Source organism: Gymnogyps californianus, chromosome 1 (assembly GCF_018139145.2).
Source record: "Gymnogyps californianus isolate 813 chromosome 1, ASM1813914v2, whole genome shotgun sequence".
NCBI classification, from domain to species: Eukaryota; Metazoa; Chordata; class Aves; order Accipitriformes; family Cathartidae; genus Gymnogyps; species Gymnogyps californianus.
Window position 1 is genome coordinate 179,148,555 of NC_059471.1, and position 19,820 is coordinate 179,168,374.

At 37.8% G+C, this 19,820-nt stretch overlaps 1 protein-coding gene across 1 annotated transcript in view; it reads right to left on the bottom strand.

The window, feature by feature from the left end:
• Positions 1-1,044: 1,044 nt before the first annotated feature.
• The window catches only part of MYRFL (myelin regulatory factor like), a 46,153-nt gene continuing 27,377 nt past the window's right edge, over positions 1,045-19,820 (bottom strand). The window contains exons 14-25 of the mRNA XM_050907550.1: positions 16,155-16,318; positions 15,494-15,557; positions 14,242-14,327; positions 13,351-13,422; positions 13,185-13,231; positions 12,905-13,069; positions 8,262-8,336; positions 5,923-6,010; positions 5,633-5,707; positions 3,456-3,564; positions 1,335-1,409; positions 1,045-1,241 (exon numbers count right to left, since the gene is read on the bottom strand). Of these exons, the coding sequence (XP_050763507.1) occupies positions 1,155-1,241; positions 1,335-1,409; positions 3,456-3,564; positions 5,633-5,707; positions 5,923-6,010; positions 8,262-8,336; positions 12,905-13,069; positions 13,185-13,231; positions 13,351-13,422; positions 14,242-14,327; positions 15,494-15,557; positions 16,155-16,318 (1,107 nt within the window). The 3' untranslated portion in view covers positions 1,045-1,154. The remainder of the gene's footprint in view (positions 1,242-1,334; positions 1,410-3,455; positions 3,565-5,632; positions 5,708-5,922; positions 6,011-8,261; positions 8,337-12,904; positions 13,070-13,184; positions 13,232-13,350; positions 13,423-14,241; positions 14,328-15,493; positions 15,558-16,154; positions 16,319-19,820) is intronic.

The following is a 19,820-nucleotide window of genomic DNA, read 5'->3' on the forward strand; positions in this document are numbered from 1 at the left end:
TTAACTTTTCTTCCTAATGTTTCCCTTTCACTGCTAAATAAAGAATTTCATTCAGAGGAAGGGTGTTCAAATGTAACTTTTACATTATAAATCTTTAAAAGCCTACAGTCTCTCCATTATATTTACTTTCTCTTCTCTACACAAAATGAATGATTGTTCTAAACATACCCCACTACACTATTTATAGTGTACTTGGTTACTACATCTGTTTTCCTTCTGTCTGAGCAACTAATGTGAAATTTTATTCAAATAGCTTTACTTTAAAAATGTATTGCCTAAATATAAACAGAAAGATTTCTCCCATGCAAGTGTGTATTCATATGCATCTTAGAAAGCCATGCAGGCAAGACATTATTCTTCTCAAATATTTCTATTCTTTCATCACACTAGCACAAAACACAAACACCAAGAAAAAAAATAACCTGAATTTAGGAGAAAATAGTTCATTCCTACTGTACAGTTTAAAAAAAAAGGTAGCTGAAACATATCTTATTCAAACAGCAACAGTGTCATTAAATCACACAATTGTAATGGTAATGATGGTACTGCTTTCTGAAATGGAAATACTTACACACACCGTAGAATTGACCTGTTGTTCCCTAATTTACAGCACTTATTTTAGAGGGCATTTGCACAGTGCTACGTTTCTCTCTCAAAGTTTTGTTTGGTTTTGTTTTTTTTAGCGAAAAAAAAATAGATTTGTATATAAATAAAGGGCAGCAGATACTAAAAGGAGGTATGTGCCTGTAGGACAGAAGCAGGTCTCCTGACTGCAAATAACATTTTATTATCTTACCATCTTCTGAGGACTGGAGTGTATCCCAGCTCAGCAGAGCTCCTACCCATTTGTTCTTGTCTGCTATATGTACAATAACATAAAACTTCACTATGATCAATGGGATTATTTATTTGCACATCATATACTCCATTGCCTCACATCCTTTTAGAAACAGCTGCTGGAAATGCAGAGCTTCGGTTGTTGTCAAACACTTTATTTTTCTCCTTTTTTTTTAATTTAAAAACGAAACAAAAAAGAAAGTGCCATACAACTCAGCAAGAGGTTTAAAAAAATATCCAGGGCCATTCACAAGTCTCTTTTTCATATCAAGAGCTTCTTTGTCTTTTCCCCAAAGAACAGAAGGATCAGCAACATTTTAGTTACATTGCCGATAAAAATAGAAGTAGTAATCAGTAAAAAACATTCCAGCAAAATAAGGATCTGTCGAGCAGCCTGCAAAACCCTGCAGAAGGAAAATAAAGGAGATTCATATAGGATCTTCTCTCAGTTCAAATGCTATTTGTCTTTTGCTGTGTTGCCATTTGAAAAGGCTTACCGGTGCAGCTACACGGAAATAGTATGCGCTGTCATACAATTTAGCTACAGGGAGAGTCCAAATATGCTGACGTCCCTAGATGATAAATGAGAGGGAGAGATTAGATAACCTTATTTCACATTAAATTGGAGAGAAGGATAGGCTCTGGAAACATTTCATTGACAAATGCAGTGCAAAGTAATTATGATAACAAGACTTGATAGCTATAGTCAGAGTATTTGAAGACAAAGTGCTGACTTTAAACCCTGCAAATGTGAGTTTGCTCTGATCAGCTCTGCCCAGGAACTGACGGACATCTGGCTCCCAGTGACACTCAGCTGGCTCTGAATAACTGAACTCCCTCTCTAGTTTTCCAAGAAAATCCCACAACAAATAGGGATTGTTCCTGATGTGCCAGGTGGCCCAAGAGCTTTAAGGTGTAATAGTAGCAAATGGCAATTCTGCTGATTTTGAAACAGCAACTTTAGTAGTCCTCAGAAGGCAGTGAAAGTTCTGTTACATATTCTAAAGATACAAGCAGAATCTTCAGTCAGCATTTCAAAAACAGACGCAGGCAAGATTTCATGCTATTTTTGATTGCAGTGTCCTGCCACGTACATATGAAATATTATATTTTGTATCTGAAATGTTTATGGTACATTGAATAAAACAAAATTCAATCCTCACCTCTTTTTAGCCTAATGATCCATGGTAACTTTTATTTCATCAGTTTCTAGTGTCTCAACTCCTTCATCTTTCCCTCCCCCCTTCACTTTCTGACACATTCTCTCTGTTGGAGATGATATGTTCACATGATACAACTTATGTGAGACTGCTGAGTCCAAATGATTGCTGTCCTGCCCTTTGGTAGGGAATAAGCCTTCCAGTCCCTAGGAAAATCCTCTTGAAAAAAAATTCTTCAACTAGGCAGCATTTCTATTCTGAGTCACATCAAATCTGAATGCTCACTGCTGCTGGAGGCTAGTTAGCTTTACTCTTTTGATGTGGATTTCAGGTTGACACAGGAAATCGCTTTGACCAGTTTTGGCAGTAAGCTTCAAGAATAATTCTGCCTTGCGAAACCCTCTTAATTTCAATTCTGTTGGTATTACGGCAGACAGGTCAAAACTTGGACAACTTTGGCTTTCTGATGGCTTTGCAGCAGTTGCAGAGAAGACTGTAACTTTTTGCAAACACATTTGATCAGGAAGTCAGCTTAAGGGTGGGGGTATCCCAACAGCTCTGATTTGACAAAGCACCAAAAAAGTAATTTAAAATCAATTAAGAACACATCATGTATGGCACCATAGATGAGAAATCTAAAGACGACTCTGAAATGACTTCTAACTTCAGGGTGGTTTCTCCTACAATGTGTTCAGAAATGCTGTTATCCTTGCTTCTGCCTTTCCTACTGTTTTAGCCAGAATAAACATTTCCAAGTAATGTGGACAAATCGAGGCCTTGAAAGAGTCTTATATTTCCAGAGAATTTGAAGGGAGTTTAAGGCCTTCATCAATTTACTGGAGATTATCAAAAGTTTGCAAGATCCGGTCTCTAGATATTTTTTTTACTGGGAATAGCTGATGTGTTTTAACAGCTTTTATTCCCGTTGAGGCAATCCAGACAACGACATGTAAACAACTCTTGCTTTTACAATGAAGAATTTTCCCTAGAGAGATTTATTGGTAAACTCCTGTTCACACAGAAATAAAGGGGAATACTACCATTGTTTCCAGCAAATTCAAGACTTAAAAACTGGAATTCATTACCCATAAGACAATAATGGAAACAGTAGAGTAGGTGAGAGCTTGGAGGACTCTGTCTCGTAAGACCCTGGGTGATAAGTACTCCCATTTCTTAAGTATCTCTGGAGATATAATGAGTTACAGTGGTGAGTTAGGCTGAAGCAGACTCAAAACTGTCCTTGCAGAGAGTCACTAGACAGATTTTTATAAAAGTCAGCAGAAAACTGACTCCTACAAAAAGGCTGCATCGCATTATGGTCATGCCAAAGCCAGCTATGACTGGCAGACTCAAAGTACCGTTTGGATTTCTACTACCTTGATCAAGATCAGAATTTTGCAGCCATTAATTTTATAAAAATGATCCCCACAAGCCAGAGTATTGCTGCAAAAATCTTACCTGTGTGGTTTCTAGGAAATCCTTCCTACTGTTTTGGCTTGAAGAATAAAGGGAGCAATAATTTCCAAATGTGACTTTGCAGAGAAATATAATTAATGGTTCTGTGGTGCTTCAAGAAACAGAGAAAAATAAGCATCTATCCCATTGCTCTTAAATAGAAGAATCATATATATAAATACAATATACATACGGGGGAAAAATCCAAAGAAATTAATTGTGGAGAAATTAAGCAGAGGAGCTGACTTCACTGGTTGATATGAAGGAGCTAAACCTAAGCCACCAATCTCTAATCTGGTCCCATTCCCTCCCACAAATGGAGGATGTTTTGCATTTGGAAATCTGGGTGATCTTTACAGTTGTTAAGATAAATCTAGAAATGTACACTAAACTTCCTCAAACCTTAAGCATATTCATACCACAAGTTCCTGTATATGACTTTTTATACAAATTAATGGTCATGACATGCTTGAGTTGCATGGCTTACATCATGCATAGGCAAAATATACCTGTGCCAGAAGGTACCTGGTCATCTAAACACAACATCAATTTTATGGAAGCCAAACCCATAATAAGCCTTAAAACAGGGACCTTTATAAATAACTCCCATTTGCCACTGAACACGTGCAAATATACCATTAAAAAGAAGTAAAAATATCCTAGACTTTGTCTGGGAAAGCAGTGGTAAACAGAATTTCATTCAGAATTCTTCAACAGCAAGGACCTCATGGTCATATCTTCTCCAAACTATCCCTAGAGAGAGTTTCCAGCATTTCCTAGCTTACCAGATGGCTTTTCTGAGAACAGTATAAACAAACAAAAATGCCTTGGAGATCCAAAGGAACTCAGATATGGTAATGGCTAGCAGAAAAAATGAAAGCAGAAGGTGGGGGAAAAGTGACATGAATATTTACAGCTTATGCTGTGGGGAACAATGAAGCACCCCCCAACAAAATGTGCTTTCACAACATTAACAAGGTATTATAAGAAACATCAATTTTAAAGCATATAATTCATATATGGCAGATTCTCTGTCCTAGACGGGCTGTTAGTAGCGTGTGTTGATTTCATTTGATTTTATTCAGCAGGCATAAAGGTTTTCCAAATTTTTGAAGTATTTACAGTATCTTACAGTATTTGGACACAGCAGTAATCCAAATGTGTTTGGGCTTTGTTAAGTGTTCTGATTTTTTTAATTTTGTGGCTTTTTTTAGCAAAAGTATACAGAAAAGGTATATATTGAAAATCCCCCTCCCCCAAACCACAAACCAATATCCAAAATAAATTCAGTATCTGCTTCATTGAAACTCTGAGTATGATGTATTAATCCCTACATGGGAGGGCTGTATTATTAGATTATGATGGCACACACTTAAAAGACAAATTTTCAGTGGCTGTAGAAAACAAGCAGGCAATTCAGGAGTACTGTTATATTTCCTCTTATCTGAAAAAGGCAGATGTTTACAAGGATAACATTCAAGATCAAAAGACTGGACCTAAAGACTCCATAACTTCACAGAGCCCTTTCTTGGAGAGACTGGAAGTGTCATCAAGCAGAGTATTTGGCAGCTGTTCTGGCTATCACTGGCCTTTCTCAGACAAGAATCCCAAAAGAAAGGACTTGTTACTTCTGGGAGAACACAATGGAGCTAGGCTTTTATTTGAGGAGAAAATATCTGCTAAGTGGAATAAGTCTGCTGCTTATTCCTGCTATAAGTCACAATTTTATGCATTACCAGAGGTTGCTGCACAAGAATCCCCTTTTACAGGGCTTGGCACAACAGGCCAAAAAAAGGTGTTCTCTGGAGTTATTTATGTATGTTCCTAATAATATTTCTCTACACCAAAAAAAAAAATCAAATCCCTAGGCCAAAGGCCACAATCCTGCTAATATATGTGTACATGTCTGCTCAAATGATTATTAAACTGACCCTTAAGACTACTGATTTTAGTATCTGCATCAATGGATGAAATTGTCACTGGGCTGACAGCAGTATTGGGCCTATGCTACAGCAAAGGATCTACCCAAAGGTCTACGTTAAGAACTTAGTTGTGCATAGATTTGTCCCACTCTTCTGAATAGGGACAAATTCGTGTCACAATAGAAATCAGGCAAGAATTACTATCCAAAAAATGAACCACTGTCTTACTATGTACGTATTATCTTTAATTGTACTTACTTTATTTCCAGTGAGATTTCTACATCCATGGGTGTGTATTTGTTAACAGGAATAACATAGCTGTAATTTCCAGACCTGAAAAAGGCAGCATTAATACACATAGGATTTCGAGATAGACAGTATCTTTGCAAAAACATGGAAATTGCATTTAAATTTAAAAAGAAAAGAAGATAGAAAAAACTCCTGTATGCTAGAGGAAACAACTGTGAGAAGGAGCCAGCCAAGGAGCCGTGCCACATTAATGGTATTTTATTCCACCATAATAAAGCATAATAAAACAATTTACCTACCTGCACTGTAGATTTTTACTACAATAGCGATTGTCAATGCTTTGCTGAGTTTCCAAAATCTGTATGGAACTGATTGTTGTATCAATCCCTAAAAATATTAAGAATAATGTTTTATTCTTCATTATTTCAGAAATCTTAGATAAGAGCATAATAAAATTGCAATTAATACAGTGGCATCTACTCCCTTGCTTGCCACTACAGGAGTTGCTGCAGGTCTAAATTAGCGCTCAGTAAAAAGCCTCTGGTTGAGTACCTTCATTCTGCCATTACAGGGGAGATAAGATCCTTGTTCGATTTACAAGGACAAATATCCTGGGCACCTAATATTGTAACATTTTCTTTTGGGCAGACATTGAAGGCTATTTTGATGGCAGTCCAAGTAGAATACAAATGTGTCAATGTTCATTTTAATGTATTAGAAGCCATGCTCATGCAAGTAACCATTGAAAAACATTATTTTCGCTGAGAGAAATAATTTGGAATGCAACAAAACTTGTTTCTAATCCTATGTGCAGGAAAACTACCTAACTAATGAATATTATAATTTCTTCATAAAATGTTGCCTTGAACTTGCAAGAACTTAAGAGTTTTGTAATATTCTACATATACGATGAAGAGTATAGCCACGATGGTGTGGCTCTTCCCCAAGGCAGATTAACCCTGCGGAGAGTTAGGCAGCAAGAACCTGTGGGCTAACACAGCAGCACAGCTTCTGCTTTCACAGCTGGCCTAGGAATGACTGCACTGAGCTGCATCCTGAACAGCTTATTTCTTCTGGATACATCTACAGCATTCAATCAGTGCAGGTCCATAGTTAGGACCTGTAGCATCTCAGACCCCTAAACCAGCCCACTTCAGTCTGAACTGTGGAGGGCTCTCAAACAGAAGGGGCTGAACAGGTTTAATCCCCCTGCGTGGACCTAGGTTCACACTGCCAATGGTCTGGGGAAGGCGCAGGTGTGGAGGGAGTGTGTGAGACATCAGCGGATAGCCAGACTCCAGCTGTTGCCTACAGCATCAAGCTGCTGATATTTTAAGTCTTGCAATGTGGTGCAGAAAGCACAAGGAGGACCTGGTTCAGCAGGCCCAAGCCTGTTCTTCACATCACGCTGTGAACACTGGTTTTGTGTTTCTTTTCCTCAGTTCTACAGCAACAGTTCCCTACTTTGCAGAGAAACTTGATGATTAGAGGCTGACCTATGATCTGATTATAAAACATCTGTGTGGTAGTATATACTTAACTTTCAGCATGCAAATCCACATGCACGCTTAAGTGACAGGGAAATTGAGCATGTTCGTCTCAAGGAATTAGCACAGAAGAACATTTCCCTATGACACAGCATCTCATTACAACCTGTATCACAGTCATGCCACAGAGGCCATTTTCTGAGGTGTGTAGCCATGTAAAAAAAATCAGAAGGGGAATGATTTTTCCCAGATCATCCCACTGGGGCTTACCCAGGCAACAAGCAGAACCTGTCTTCTATTCCTTACATGGCCCCGGGTAGCAACCTGCTTTAAGTGCATGCCAGTGTATAGATGTTTTATTATCCAAATATTGCCTAATCTTTAATCAAATATTTATAAAATAAACAAACCTTAAAACAGAGCATCCACATAAACAGAAAAGACAAAGCATAATCCTGCTCATACTGAATGAATGCCAGAGCATGCCGTTATAACATATGTAATCAGCAGATACTCATCTTCATGGAAACGAATCAATATTTTCAGCCCAGACTGGCTCTGACAGCAGTGCGCAGTCACTAAAAGGGGAGCCTGAAATCAAGCCAAAAGTCTTGCGTTGAAGAACTTCATTTCATCTCCATTGATGCAGGCAGTGTCAGGATCCTAAGGTAGAGGTGGCTCCTTTCAGCAGCTGACGTTTTTAATCCGTTAAGTCAACTGAGCCAAACCCCAAACACTTCCTTCACACTGTATCACACATTTCCTGCACACAAATCCTACACTCACATCCTTAAGCATTTTGCTGTATAAGGGTTAGCAGTGTTGAGCACCTTACAAGATTTTAGCCCCTGTCAAGGAAAATGTCACTTGTCATTTTATTGCATCTGAAGCCAAGTCTAAGAACTCTCTAGAGAGGGCAGCCAGAATGTCTATAAAAATCTAATGAAGATGTAAGAATAAATTGGAATGACAAGAAAATTATAGTGAATCACAGGTATTTAATAGATTCCTAAGTGCTAATTCTCTATAATGACCAGTTATAAACGAAACTTCTCTAAATTCCAGCAGCAGAATTCCAAGCCTAAAGGTAGCTCCTCAAAGTTATACAGGTATACATTTCAACAGTTTTTTAAAAAACATATGGGACTTACAGTCATTTCCAAGATCAGGCTTTCCATTAGATTTTTTGACTGGATCTCGTTCAGGTAACATGTCACTTTTGTTTCCTGTGAAAGGATGTATATACAAACGTCCCCAAGTTAGCCTTGCACAGTTGTAACAACAAAATATGAATACAACACCAGAAGATGTTTTGTTAATTATCTCTTGGATAAAGGCATGCATAACCACACAAGAAATCTTTAAAATACAAAGCACCTCTATTCAGAAGACATATACAGTCAAAAGAAGTTTGTAGATAACAAGAAACAAGCTTTTGAAATTCTACAGGATATCTAAAACATTTCAAAAAATAGCCTAATAGAAAAGATTTCATCCCACACACAGAATATCACCAGTTGTTATAACAGAGAGCCAAAGCAAAAGTCAATATCCAGTCAGGCACTTCAGCACAAATCTAATCATAAAGCCGCATCTTTCTTATTAGTGAGAAAATGGCATTAGTAAGAATAGGCATCTGCCACACAAACATAGGCCAGGGAAACAACTTAGCTTTTTGAATGTGAGATGTAAGACACTGAGGACTGACCCAAGTGAGACACAGTACTTCAGAGAGAAAAGGATGAGTCACCAAATTAGAGAAACTAATACACAGCTCTAACAACATGATCACCATGTTCACTGTCACCTCTGTAATTTCAAACATTGAACTAGGCTGGGAAATATAAGCTGATGATTTATTTTTTTTTATTCTATTAATTTTCTCAGCACTTCTCTAGAAAAGTGAACTTTAAAAGATCTTTTGAATAATCATCACATAGTACAACCTGGGGAAGGCAAAAGGCCCTTCAAGCCCATGGGAAATGGTTTAAAGTTATTCCTGTGCTTTTACACTAATTGCCAGCCAAGAATCTGTTCAGAGACATGTAACCAATGAACTGGCACTGAGAAATGTTGATCTTGCCTAAACTAACATGCTTCATCAAATACCATTTCATCTGTGAAAAAAATGGGATCATGTATTTCTGGAATACCAAAACGCTCCATTCCCATGTTTTCCAAAGGAAACATTCTGATTTCAAAATTACTGTTTAGAACAAAGTCACTGTTTCATTATATAAAAATTCATTTTACAAAAGGAAGGATCAAAATGCATTATTTCACTGAGATTGAAACAAGACAGCTGGATTGACCTTACAGTTTTCTTATTCATTCCAGATTTTGGCTTTCATTTCAGTATTGGGAAATAAGAAAATCTAGGCTTTTCTCATGCTAGTAGGTGACCGAGAGCATGGAACAACATTAACAACTGGAATCCGTGGGCCCAGAAGCAATGTAATACAAAATCATCTTTGGGATTTCCATCATTTTTGTGTTTTGTTATGAATCTGTGGTACTGCTGCCAGTTATTCCTTGAATCCATTTTCTATTTATTTGCTCATCATATAGATCTACCAGTTCTGCCAACATTGGTGGTAACTGTTGCATTTAGTAGTCATCTGCTATCCCATTTCTTTATACTGTTCCACACACCTAGAAAAATGGCTACTGAACACATGCAATCAGTTATACATGTACAGTAAGTCTTGAGGTAGATCTAAAAAAAGCCTATTCGTTCTCTCATTCTTCCTTTTAATTTACAAACTAGTTGTCACATCTTCCTTTCACTTTCTTCTGTTTTCTCTTAATAGTCTAGATATGTTAGCAATGCATTAACGTTCCCTGCCATTTTGCATTTTCATTAACAGAGAACTATTCTGTAGGAAAACCTATATCCCCTGGTAAAGGTAAAAGATTGCTCACTGAAAGAAAGATGTTCTCCCTGTAGATAAAATACTTCAGCTGTGCAAGTGTTGGCAGGAATATTTATTAAATACTCTGAATTACTAAACATTTAATACTGTGATTCTTTCACAGATGATGGAAGAAAGCATTAAGTGGGTATCAGAATTTTGAATAAAAACTAGGATGAAGACAGATTTACTTCACTAAGATTTCAACTATTTGAACTGAGTCAGTAACCAGTATAGAAATTTATTTTTAGCTGGTTTTTTAGTCTTCATAAAATTACTATTTCATTGTCCTTTAAGCTGATGCAATCCAAATGAAATGTAGAAAACCAAACCCTGATGTTATTTTTATTTGGAGCTCAACTTACCAATTGAGAACACCAGGAACCACCAAAAAACACTGCAGCAGCCTTCAATAAATTGTGGTAAACTTCCACTCTGTCACATACAGTAACTCTGAGGGCTTTCTCAAAGGCCCATGTGGGGTGTGAAGATCCAATTCAATAACAAATATAAAAGTACGAGCATGACCAGAATGTAACGAGGACAACCATTATCTTCAGATAAGATTCAGATAAACTCATCCAATAAATGTGGTATCCTTTTTTTTCCTCAAGCACTTCCTAGTTTTAATTCACATGAATTGTAATATTCTATAAACAGTATGGAAAAAACTTGCTGATGATTTCTTGAGGTGGCGGTATCTTGCTATGAATCCATTAACTGCCATCTGAAGGCAATAAATGCAAATGCATGAAGTTGACCAAAATCCAGCAGGAACACTCACCAAGCTTTTATTGTGAGGGGAGAGGCACCAGGGAGAAACAACACTCTAAGAGAAAGTAAGGACAGCCCCTGGTTACCAGTGACACTTAACATGAAGGGGCAAGCAATGAGCAACTAATGGCAGGGAAGCAGAGAGCAGAAAAGGCCCAGATGCTGAAGGGTATTCACGCTCCTTAGTTCCACTAAAATCAACAGGAGTTTGAAAGCCTAAATCCTTCAGAGAAACCAGTTCTTAGGACAAATAAATTATGAAGAAAAAAGGCCACATTAAGCTAGACTACATAAATATGTGCTGAATTTTTGTTTAATAAATTTTGTCTTGCTTATGAATGCTTTTGTTTCTACTTGAACACTCCTAACAGCCTTCTCCTCAACAAATCTGAGATGCAAGGGATTAGGAGCTACAGTGGATGCACTCAGTAGTAGCCTGCACCCACAGAATTCAGGTATCACATGGTGGAACAGTAGAAAGTCTGTTAAATATGAACTAAATTAGCAATTAATTCAACTGTAATTTCAAATAGTTGTATCTTTCCACGAATCAGACTAATCAGCTGATTCTAAAATATCCACTGTTTATCTTGATTATTCCCCATATTTAACTCTTAGCTTTTTGTTCTGAAAACATTTTCCATTTCATTTATCTTGGCTACAGCTACATTAAGCAGCTTGTTGGTTTTCCTTCTATTTGGATTTCATATTGACATTGTTACCTTCCATCTGGGGATACATTCAGCTTCATTAAACTTGTGCAGATCTGAAATCTTTCAGTACCTTGTGTACTATGCTGATTTTTCACTCTTGGATCCACACTTAATGCTATTTGGAGCATAAGACCTTGAGAAGGTAATGCTTTATGTTTATTCTTATCTTCTCTCTCCACCTAATATCAAAAGCAGCCAGCTGGGGATAGAAGGTTTTCATGTTTCATTTTCATCCGTCTACAGTTCCCTCATTTGTAAAAGAGATTAATGACTTTTTAATTAATCAACACTCTTTCAGGCTTCAGAATAATACAAATCACTTAGGTATGACCTCTTGAAAGCACTGTATTGAGCTATATCTGCCATAGGGCTTACTGCAACACTAATCACAAGAATCACAAGGACCACTTACATGCAGCTTGTCTGCAGACAACAGCACTTTGCCGTATAAAGAATGGTCAGTGGGTGAATCCCACTGAAACAGTTCATGTGATAAGGGTGTCACAGCAATTGGCAATGCCTGCCCTGGCAGACGTTTGTACTTCAGAGGCTGAACTGCATCTGTCTCCAATTTCACCTCAACTTGTCAACTGTGGTTGGTGCAAGAATTGTCCCCGAGGCCAAGAAAGAAAGAGTATGAATGCTGGGTTTAGTAATACTAACGCTTGCTTCCAGACATTGACAACGTTAAGGTCTGGGAAAGAGGAATACAGATTCCAACAACTTGTGCATACCTTTATAATATTTATAAGAAAGAGTTTATACATAGAGGTTGTAAACAATACACCTACTCATATATTACATACATAACATCTGGCAGACAATATCTGAAAGAGAATTCACTCCAGTAAAAGTAACTTATTTCACAGAGCTCTGCCTTCAAATAGCATTTCTCTACTCAAAAACCCTGCCTGAATGAGCACAGTTTTAATTCTAAGTTTTATGTTTTCTGGCAGTTGAATTTCTGTCTCTGCCCACAGAAAAGATGTAGTATCGCCACACTGTGACACCATTAAGTGTTCTGGGTTTTTTTACACCTGTTAATTCACCTTCCACTACCCTCAATCAACTCCTGTCCAACTGTAGCCAAAGGTTAATTAAAGGGTTTAGTGACTTTCTGGTTCACATGAAATCATTTACCATGGATGGCCAGGAAGAACAGTGAGACCTGACAAAATATCTTAGGACCAAAAATTCTTAAAGGTAACCAGGCCAGATTTTTCAAAAACATATTGACTGCAGTGATGATTAGTTATATCAGGATTTTTAAAATCCTCTGGACTAGGCTCTTTTGTAGGAAGCTAACTACCTTTCAAGATTCTTGCCCCTTCCCCCACGCTCTTCATATAGTCTTTACTCAAATCGTAAATAATAGAAATTAATGTTTCAACTTACGTTTCTCCTTTACATTGGTTTTCTCATAACTTAGAGATTTGACTTTTGGTTGATGAATTGGACAACAATAGACATTGTCACAAGGCAAAATGTCACAGAAATTCACTTCAGGGATCCTGCTGACGGGTTGCATGCTGTGAGAACTTGTGCTTTCCCCCTGCAATGCTAAAGGAAAAAAAAAAGACACACTTCTCACTAGTGCTGTGTGTCTATTGGCATTTTATAATAGCACAGAAATTAAAAGCCTGTATGTGTATGCAGACCAGCAGAGATACAGTACCTGCTGCAGTGGTAGAGGGAGAGAGCAGAACAGAACTTGTGGTACTGCTGATGAAGAAAAAGAAAAACATTTCATTAAGAAATGGACATCAGAGCTGTGGACCAAAACACATTGGTCCACAATCTATTACTAATTCTAATTCACTAACACTAATTTAACTACTTGCCTGTAAATCGGATGTTTTTCAAAACGTCTGTCATGAATGCTAAGTAAATATAGGGTCGATATTGTCAAAGCACTGTAGAAAGAGAATTATTCTGTAGATTTACATCCATCTCTTATGTAACATAATAGGAATAATACCTTGACAGCATCTTGTCCAAATGTAGTAGTGTAAGGGTCTGATCACTATCTGATCACTTCCCCTTTAGTGGCAAAAATTTTGACTGAATTTAATGGGGTTTAGATCAGATACTTGTATACAGTATTGTATTCATATACCTGTATATATGTATATATACATATACTTGTATTCACAAAATATGGTCAGTTTTCCATTGTAAATAGAATCACAACACCAGTTCAAAGTACTTGGTTCACAGAGAGATTGTAAGCCACAGGTTTTTGGACTGGAAACAGAAAATGGCAATCTCAAAAGTCCAGAGCATACTTTCCACAAGTCTAATGTCGCAAGTTAAACTTTCAGAGTCACAGGACTACCCACCACATTGGGAACAAGTCCAGCTTCATTTCACAGAACAGAATCACTCTGTACATCAGAAATTGTACTTCAGCACAGAATGATTGCATAAAACATGCAGAGTCTCACGAGTCCACCTTTGCACCTGTAGCATGAGCCACCAAGATACATTCAAGGTGCACCATACATTGTGACATGGACAGAGATTAGTAGTGTGTGTACCACATGAGTATCTCACTTTTCTAAAATGATTTCAACTTTACAATATTACCAGGCATATTCACTGTTAATTTTAATACATTGTGTTCTTTGAGTAGGAAGGGTGAGAAGAAGAAAAAAATTGCAATCTTCTTTCTGATGACATAAGTAGAAAGGGGAAGGGAGAAACAAGTCAATTTGTTGATAATTAACTGTTACCATAGTGCCATAACAGCAATCAAAGTTATTATGGTCATCCGGAAAATCTTCATGGAGCAAGACTCTTTCGTCTTTGACAAACAAACCTAGGAAAAAAAAATGTTTAGTTAATTTAAGTGGCACATAACTAAGCTGCTACTAGTAGATTAAGAAATACTACACTAGTCTGACTTTAAGTTAACCTTGTTTCTTTCAGAGGAACCACACAAGTCATCCTTATATAGGGGTCAACATCTAAAGAGAAAAACCTAAGTAATGAAAGGCTTCCTAAAACTGTGAGTGCACTGCACACTGTTGATAGTCTGGAGACACAAACATTACATAGGAAGAAAGGATGGGTAAAAATAACAGCTCCTTCTCTTTTCTTCCTGCCATTTTTCATACTCTTGAAGTATTTCAAAATCAAATTAAGAACTCAGTAAGCAGTGGCCAGAACTAAAAGATGAGCAGCTTTCAGTATGTGCTCAGACCGTGTTAAACCAGGGCTGGTGTAAATACAGAAGAAAGGCACCTTCCAAGTAAGTAGGATGATCTTAGATGATGGAGCATTTGATTGTCATTATGGAATAAAGAGCATTTGACCTGTTATATTCTCTTGCACTTTGGCACTGGCAAAAGCAAGGTAGGCAAATGAGCCTTGGTTCATCTTAAAGAACAGGACTTAGCAGCCTCAGAAGACTGTCTTGAAAAAGGTCAACATATATTCCCTAATCAAGCCCTGTGAAAAGGGGTCTCCTCTTTCTATACCAGGATATGGGCAAGAGGAAGTCATTCAGCAATAGCAACAACATCCTATCCAGGTCTTAACGACCTGAAAGACAGCATTATCCAGTACAAAACAGGAGATGCTAACTGCAAACCAGTGAAAGACGCATCCAAGGAAGAAAGATGAGGAAGAATTATCCCTGTGCAGACTTCCAAATCGAAACGAGCATTTCTGTATAAGGCTGCGCTGCACCATGTAAGCATACCTACAGGCTCAACAATTCTGTCCTGTTGGTCTCCTCCTTCACACCATTCCACAACATGGATCTACCCTCACACACACAATGTATAGGCAAGAAGTAGAAGTGTCTCATACATATTTTCTATCTCAGTACAGTTAGTTTTTAAGCTTCTAGCATGACACTAAATAATTCTGGCTAAGGAATTAGATTCTATATTTAGAAACATGAAAGCTTTCACCAATATTTCAGCACTTACTTACAAAAATTCTCTCATAGGCATATTTCAAATATTCAATTTCACTCACCTGGCTGGATTTTAGCGGGACTGATCTTTTTGATGGTAAAAGACTAGTGGCTCGACTATACCTGCTGTAAGAGACAAGATCTTTTTAACATTCAAATGCTTCAGCAACTAATGAATGAAAAAGAGACATTTTCAATAGGGTGTTAATGTCACTTGCTTTTGCAATTTTAACATTTAAAAAGAGAAAGGCAAAAGTGTCATCAGATTCATTTTCAAGAACAAAGGCCTCCAGTTAGTTAACTCACTCAGGTGAATGCTATTAAATGCTACATTTGATTTCAAAGAAAACTCGGGGAAATGGTTTAGAAATAGGAAACACTCATCACTTCTACTGACGCACTAATGAAGATTCTTTCTTGCAGAAGCAGCTCTGCAGATTTCTCTTAGCAGCAATTTCCAAGCTCCAGGGCTGTAACTGGACATCATCTACCCTTGCTTTATGCAACTGAAGCAATTACAAAAATTACTGCAATTTAACAGCCATTTCAAATATTGATTTTGTCAGTGAGTTAAAAAATATGAGAAATTTGCATTTTTTGTACAACTTAAATGCTGGAAATGAGCTGAACTCCACTGTCAAGCAAAACAGGTTTTCACTTCTACCACAGAGACCACTACCAATTTCTGTGACAACTATCAGAGAACATCTTAGACAGAGGTACCTGACTTTGCTCTCTTCGCTGACTGTTGACTTTAAACTGCTCATCCGTTTCAGCCTGGCCAGTTTCCTATTCCACTGTTCCAATTCTTCTATTCTGACTTCAAGATTGTTCGTTAGTTTACAAAGCTGCTTTACAGCACCAACATTCTCCATAAAGATCTGATCCTGAGAAGCAAAACAATGACAAAAGTGAATACAGTATATTCATCAATCAGATGTAACAAGCAGTAGTGAGTACAGAATTCACCTATGTAAGGATACATTGAATATTTAAAATGCAAACAAACACAAGTTACCTCACTGTAAATGGGACACACTTATGACTATAAAACCCTTTTGCTAGGTTGTAAAAATTGCTTATGTTCAATTTGCAGTAAATTGAAAATGAGGACTTGCAGAAAAATTTGAAGAAGCTAAAGGGCTTTGTAGACCAAGAATTTGAACTATATTTCACCTTCATACTGTGTTGAATTTTAAACCTTAACACTGTCACAACAGGCATCTACTATTTGATCTGTAGTGCTGCAGCTGAACATAGATTTCAGAATCCCTTAGCAAAATGTACATCCAACCATCTACCTACAGGATTGACTAACCTGGCTCAGACAAGCCAGAGTTCTATCCATGTTGTACACATAATGTGAATCACACAGGAATCAGCGAGACAGGGAAAGATCCAAACCAGAGGTCAAGCTATGATGGCATAATATTTTGTTCTCCCTGTCAACCTCTCCAGCCTCTTACAGGGGTCCTATAAGCTCTAATACCGTGATCAACTCCACAGCTAACACAGTTCAGACACCCTCCATTTACTCCTTCTGAATATTTTACCCAGGAAAAGTCTTCTATTCTTCTACCCCCTGCTTATCATCTAGGTATCAATCTGCTGCTGGAGAAGCCCTCAGTACAACCATCCAGGTAGTAAGTATTTTATCCATTTCTGAACCAAAAATGGTTACTGATCCACTGCAGAAGCATGGTAACAGCATACTTTCTTTGCTGTGTTTGAAAGAACGGCTTTCTCATACTAATGTACAACCAGACAGATGCCATTAAACGTTGGATGAAGCTATTACTGCAGTTAATGTTGCTAAGTGTTCCAGCCTAGTCAAGTCATGCGCAGAGTTTTGCCTTTCATGTTGTAAATGCCACGCACACCTTTCTTTTAAAGGTGACTGCATTCCACAAAACCACAGTATTTTGTATAAACAGAACCAGAGCATAGATATCAGTGGTAAGTTGCAACCTTCTCTACTGCCAGGAGACTAACAACCTGTTTAACTAAAAAGTGACTTCAAAATAACCTCCTGTGCCTAGAACTGTGAAATCATTTATACGGTCACTTGTCCTCCTATCAATGATATGTAGCAGCTGCCCTTTCCATTATCTTCAAATCACGCATGAATCTCTTCTAGGTGACTTCAACTAGCTGAGAAAATGGCTCATCTGGCAAAATGAAGGAATACTTTCTTTGAGAAAAAAGGACTGATTAGAGTTTTACTGCCTCACTGATGACAAAGTAGTGAGCACAGTGCAATTGAGAAGAGAAGAAAGATTCTTGTCCCAAAATAGCAAATTTCCAGACAGTTGAGACATTTCTCTAGAAAGCAGCAGAGCCTGGTTCAAATGTATAATGCAATCAATTAATTTTACAGAGTTCGACAGCTCTAAACAGGTAACTGACAGAGAGACACAACCAAACCAGCCAATATCCTGCTTATCTGGAACTAAACTTGGAATGTGAGATAACAAAGTTCAAGGCCTCATCACCTGCCTAACTGAAAGCAAAGGTATGAAGCACTGTCCATTTACTACTTAAGGTGCTGAGCTATTCTGGAGTTGGGAGCTCCAGACATTTAAAACAGATGTTCCACCTAGACATCAGACGTTCCAAATCTCTGAATTCAATACACATCTTAAATTGTTAGACAGAGATCTCTCCTGCCCCTGTCACGCCAAAGGTCACAGAATTGACATTCACATGCTCTGCCACAGGTGTTAGGAGAAAGAGGAGAAAGCACAGATTTACCTAACTGTATTAAAACGACTTCAAAGTGTTTGTGAAGTGATCCCAGACCTAGCCAAGCAGACAAAAAAATGCTAAGCAGCGAATAAGTCATTGCTGTAACAACTCATTCCTGCTTGGGCCACATCCATGGCAGAATCTCACCCTGCAGGGTGCAGTAGGCTTTCTCCGTTTGCTAGGTCACATCCCTGGAAGACATCCTGGCAAGCATTGTCCAGAGACCCAAGCTACAGAGGAGAAAGGGAACACTATGGGCCCAAACAGCAGTGCTGTGAGGCACTGTTACACATGGTATTTTGTGTGATATTTCAGCAGAGAGAGATATAAATCAAAAGTTCAATTGTCCAACCTAAAAGTTTTGTCAGAAAAAGACTACCCCAAAGCAGTTTTGTGAGGGCTCAAAAATGCAAATGATGCTGCAGCTGTCACACAATGTAACAGGAAGGGCTAAAGGGCAAACTGAACCTAGTGTCACTATCTAACACCGCTGCTCTTCTATGAGCATCTAGAAATCAGCTACCAGCTGGAACCCTGACCAAATACAGCAAATTTTCTAAAACTCTTGTTTTCAACCATATCTCTAGAAAGTGCGCTTTCCACAGCTTTATTCAGGGTGTCTAATTCATGCTTCCTTTATATGGAATACAGCCTAGCAGATTTAACCTATGAATTTAACTTATTTGTAGCCTATCAAAAGACGACAAGTGAAATGCAATATTTTTATAGATATTTTTTCCAAGTTTGGTGGTGTAAACTTGTGTTTTCTATAGAATAATGAAAGAATGCATGATTATAATGAATACAGGATTGTGTTCATGACGTCGTCCAGACAAGACAAGGTTACCAATCTGTAAAACCTCCCTCTTCCCATTATCAGCTGTAAGCAGGAGAAAGCTGGGAAGTGGTCCTTGACCTGCAGTGAACCAGCGCACAACAGAGAGGCCGCTCTGAGCAATGTTCTGGACAAGTGCTGTCTTTAGTCACGTGTGACTGGACTCTGTGACTGACAGTCCCTTGCAGTCCTATTTCTACAGGAAAAGGAGGGGAAGAAAGCACAGGACAATAGACTAAGGCATTGTTTCCAACCTATGAGCATGGTAATTACTTTGTGCGCCATAAACATTTTATAGTGTATGATTTTGAAGCTATAATAAGGATTTCAGATGGCCAAAAAAACCTTCCCACAGAGCACACAGAGCTAGCATTTGTATTTGGTATGAAGTGATTACACTAGGACTAGAGTAAGGAAGTTTTTATTTAACAAATACAATGCCACCATTGCTTAATTCACTTCTGGAACACTTAATTAACTTAAACACTTAAATACAAAAGAATGTTTTGGAGTCCCACTTGTTGGACCAATACTATGAAATCGCTATCCACCTTTATTCAGCAAAGTTAGTTTTTTTCCTTTTCTCTTTTATTCTATGTTTATTTATTATTGTAATGAGATTTTAATGTAAATACTTTCTGTCATTAAAGGATTCAGCCATTTACTAACACCTGGTGGTTCAGTTTTTCTCAATGATTTGCCAAACACTATTTTTGTAAATACATGTGGAGGCCTACAGCTTTGTATAAAGCATAATGTGTGTTTATAGCTCCATATACGAAAGGAATAGTTTAAATACACACCTCCGC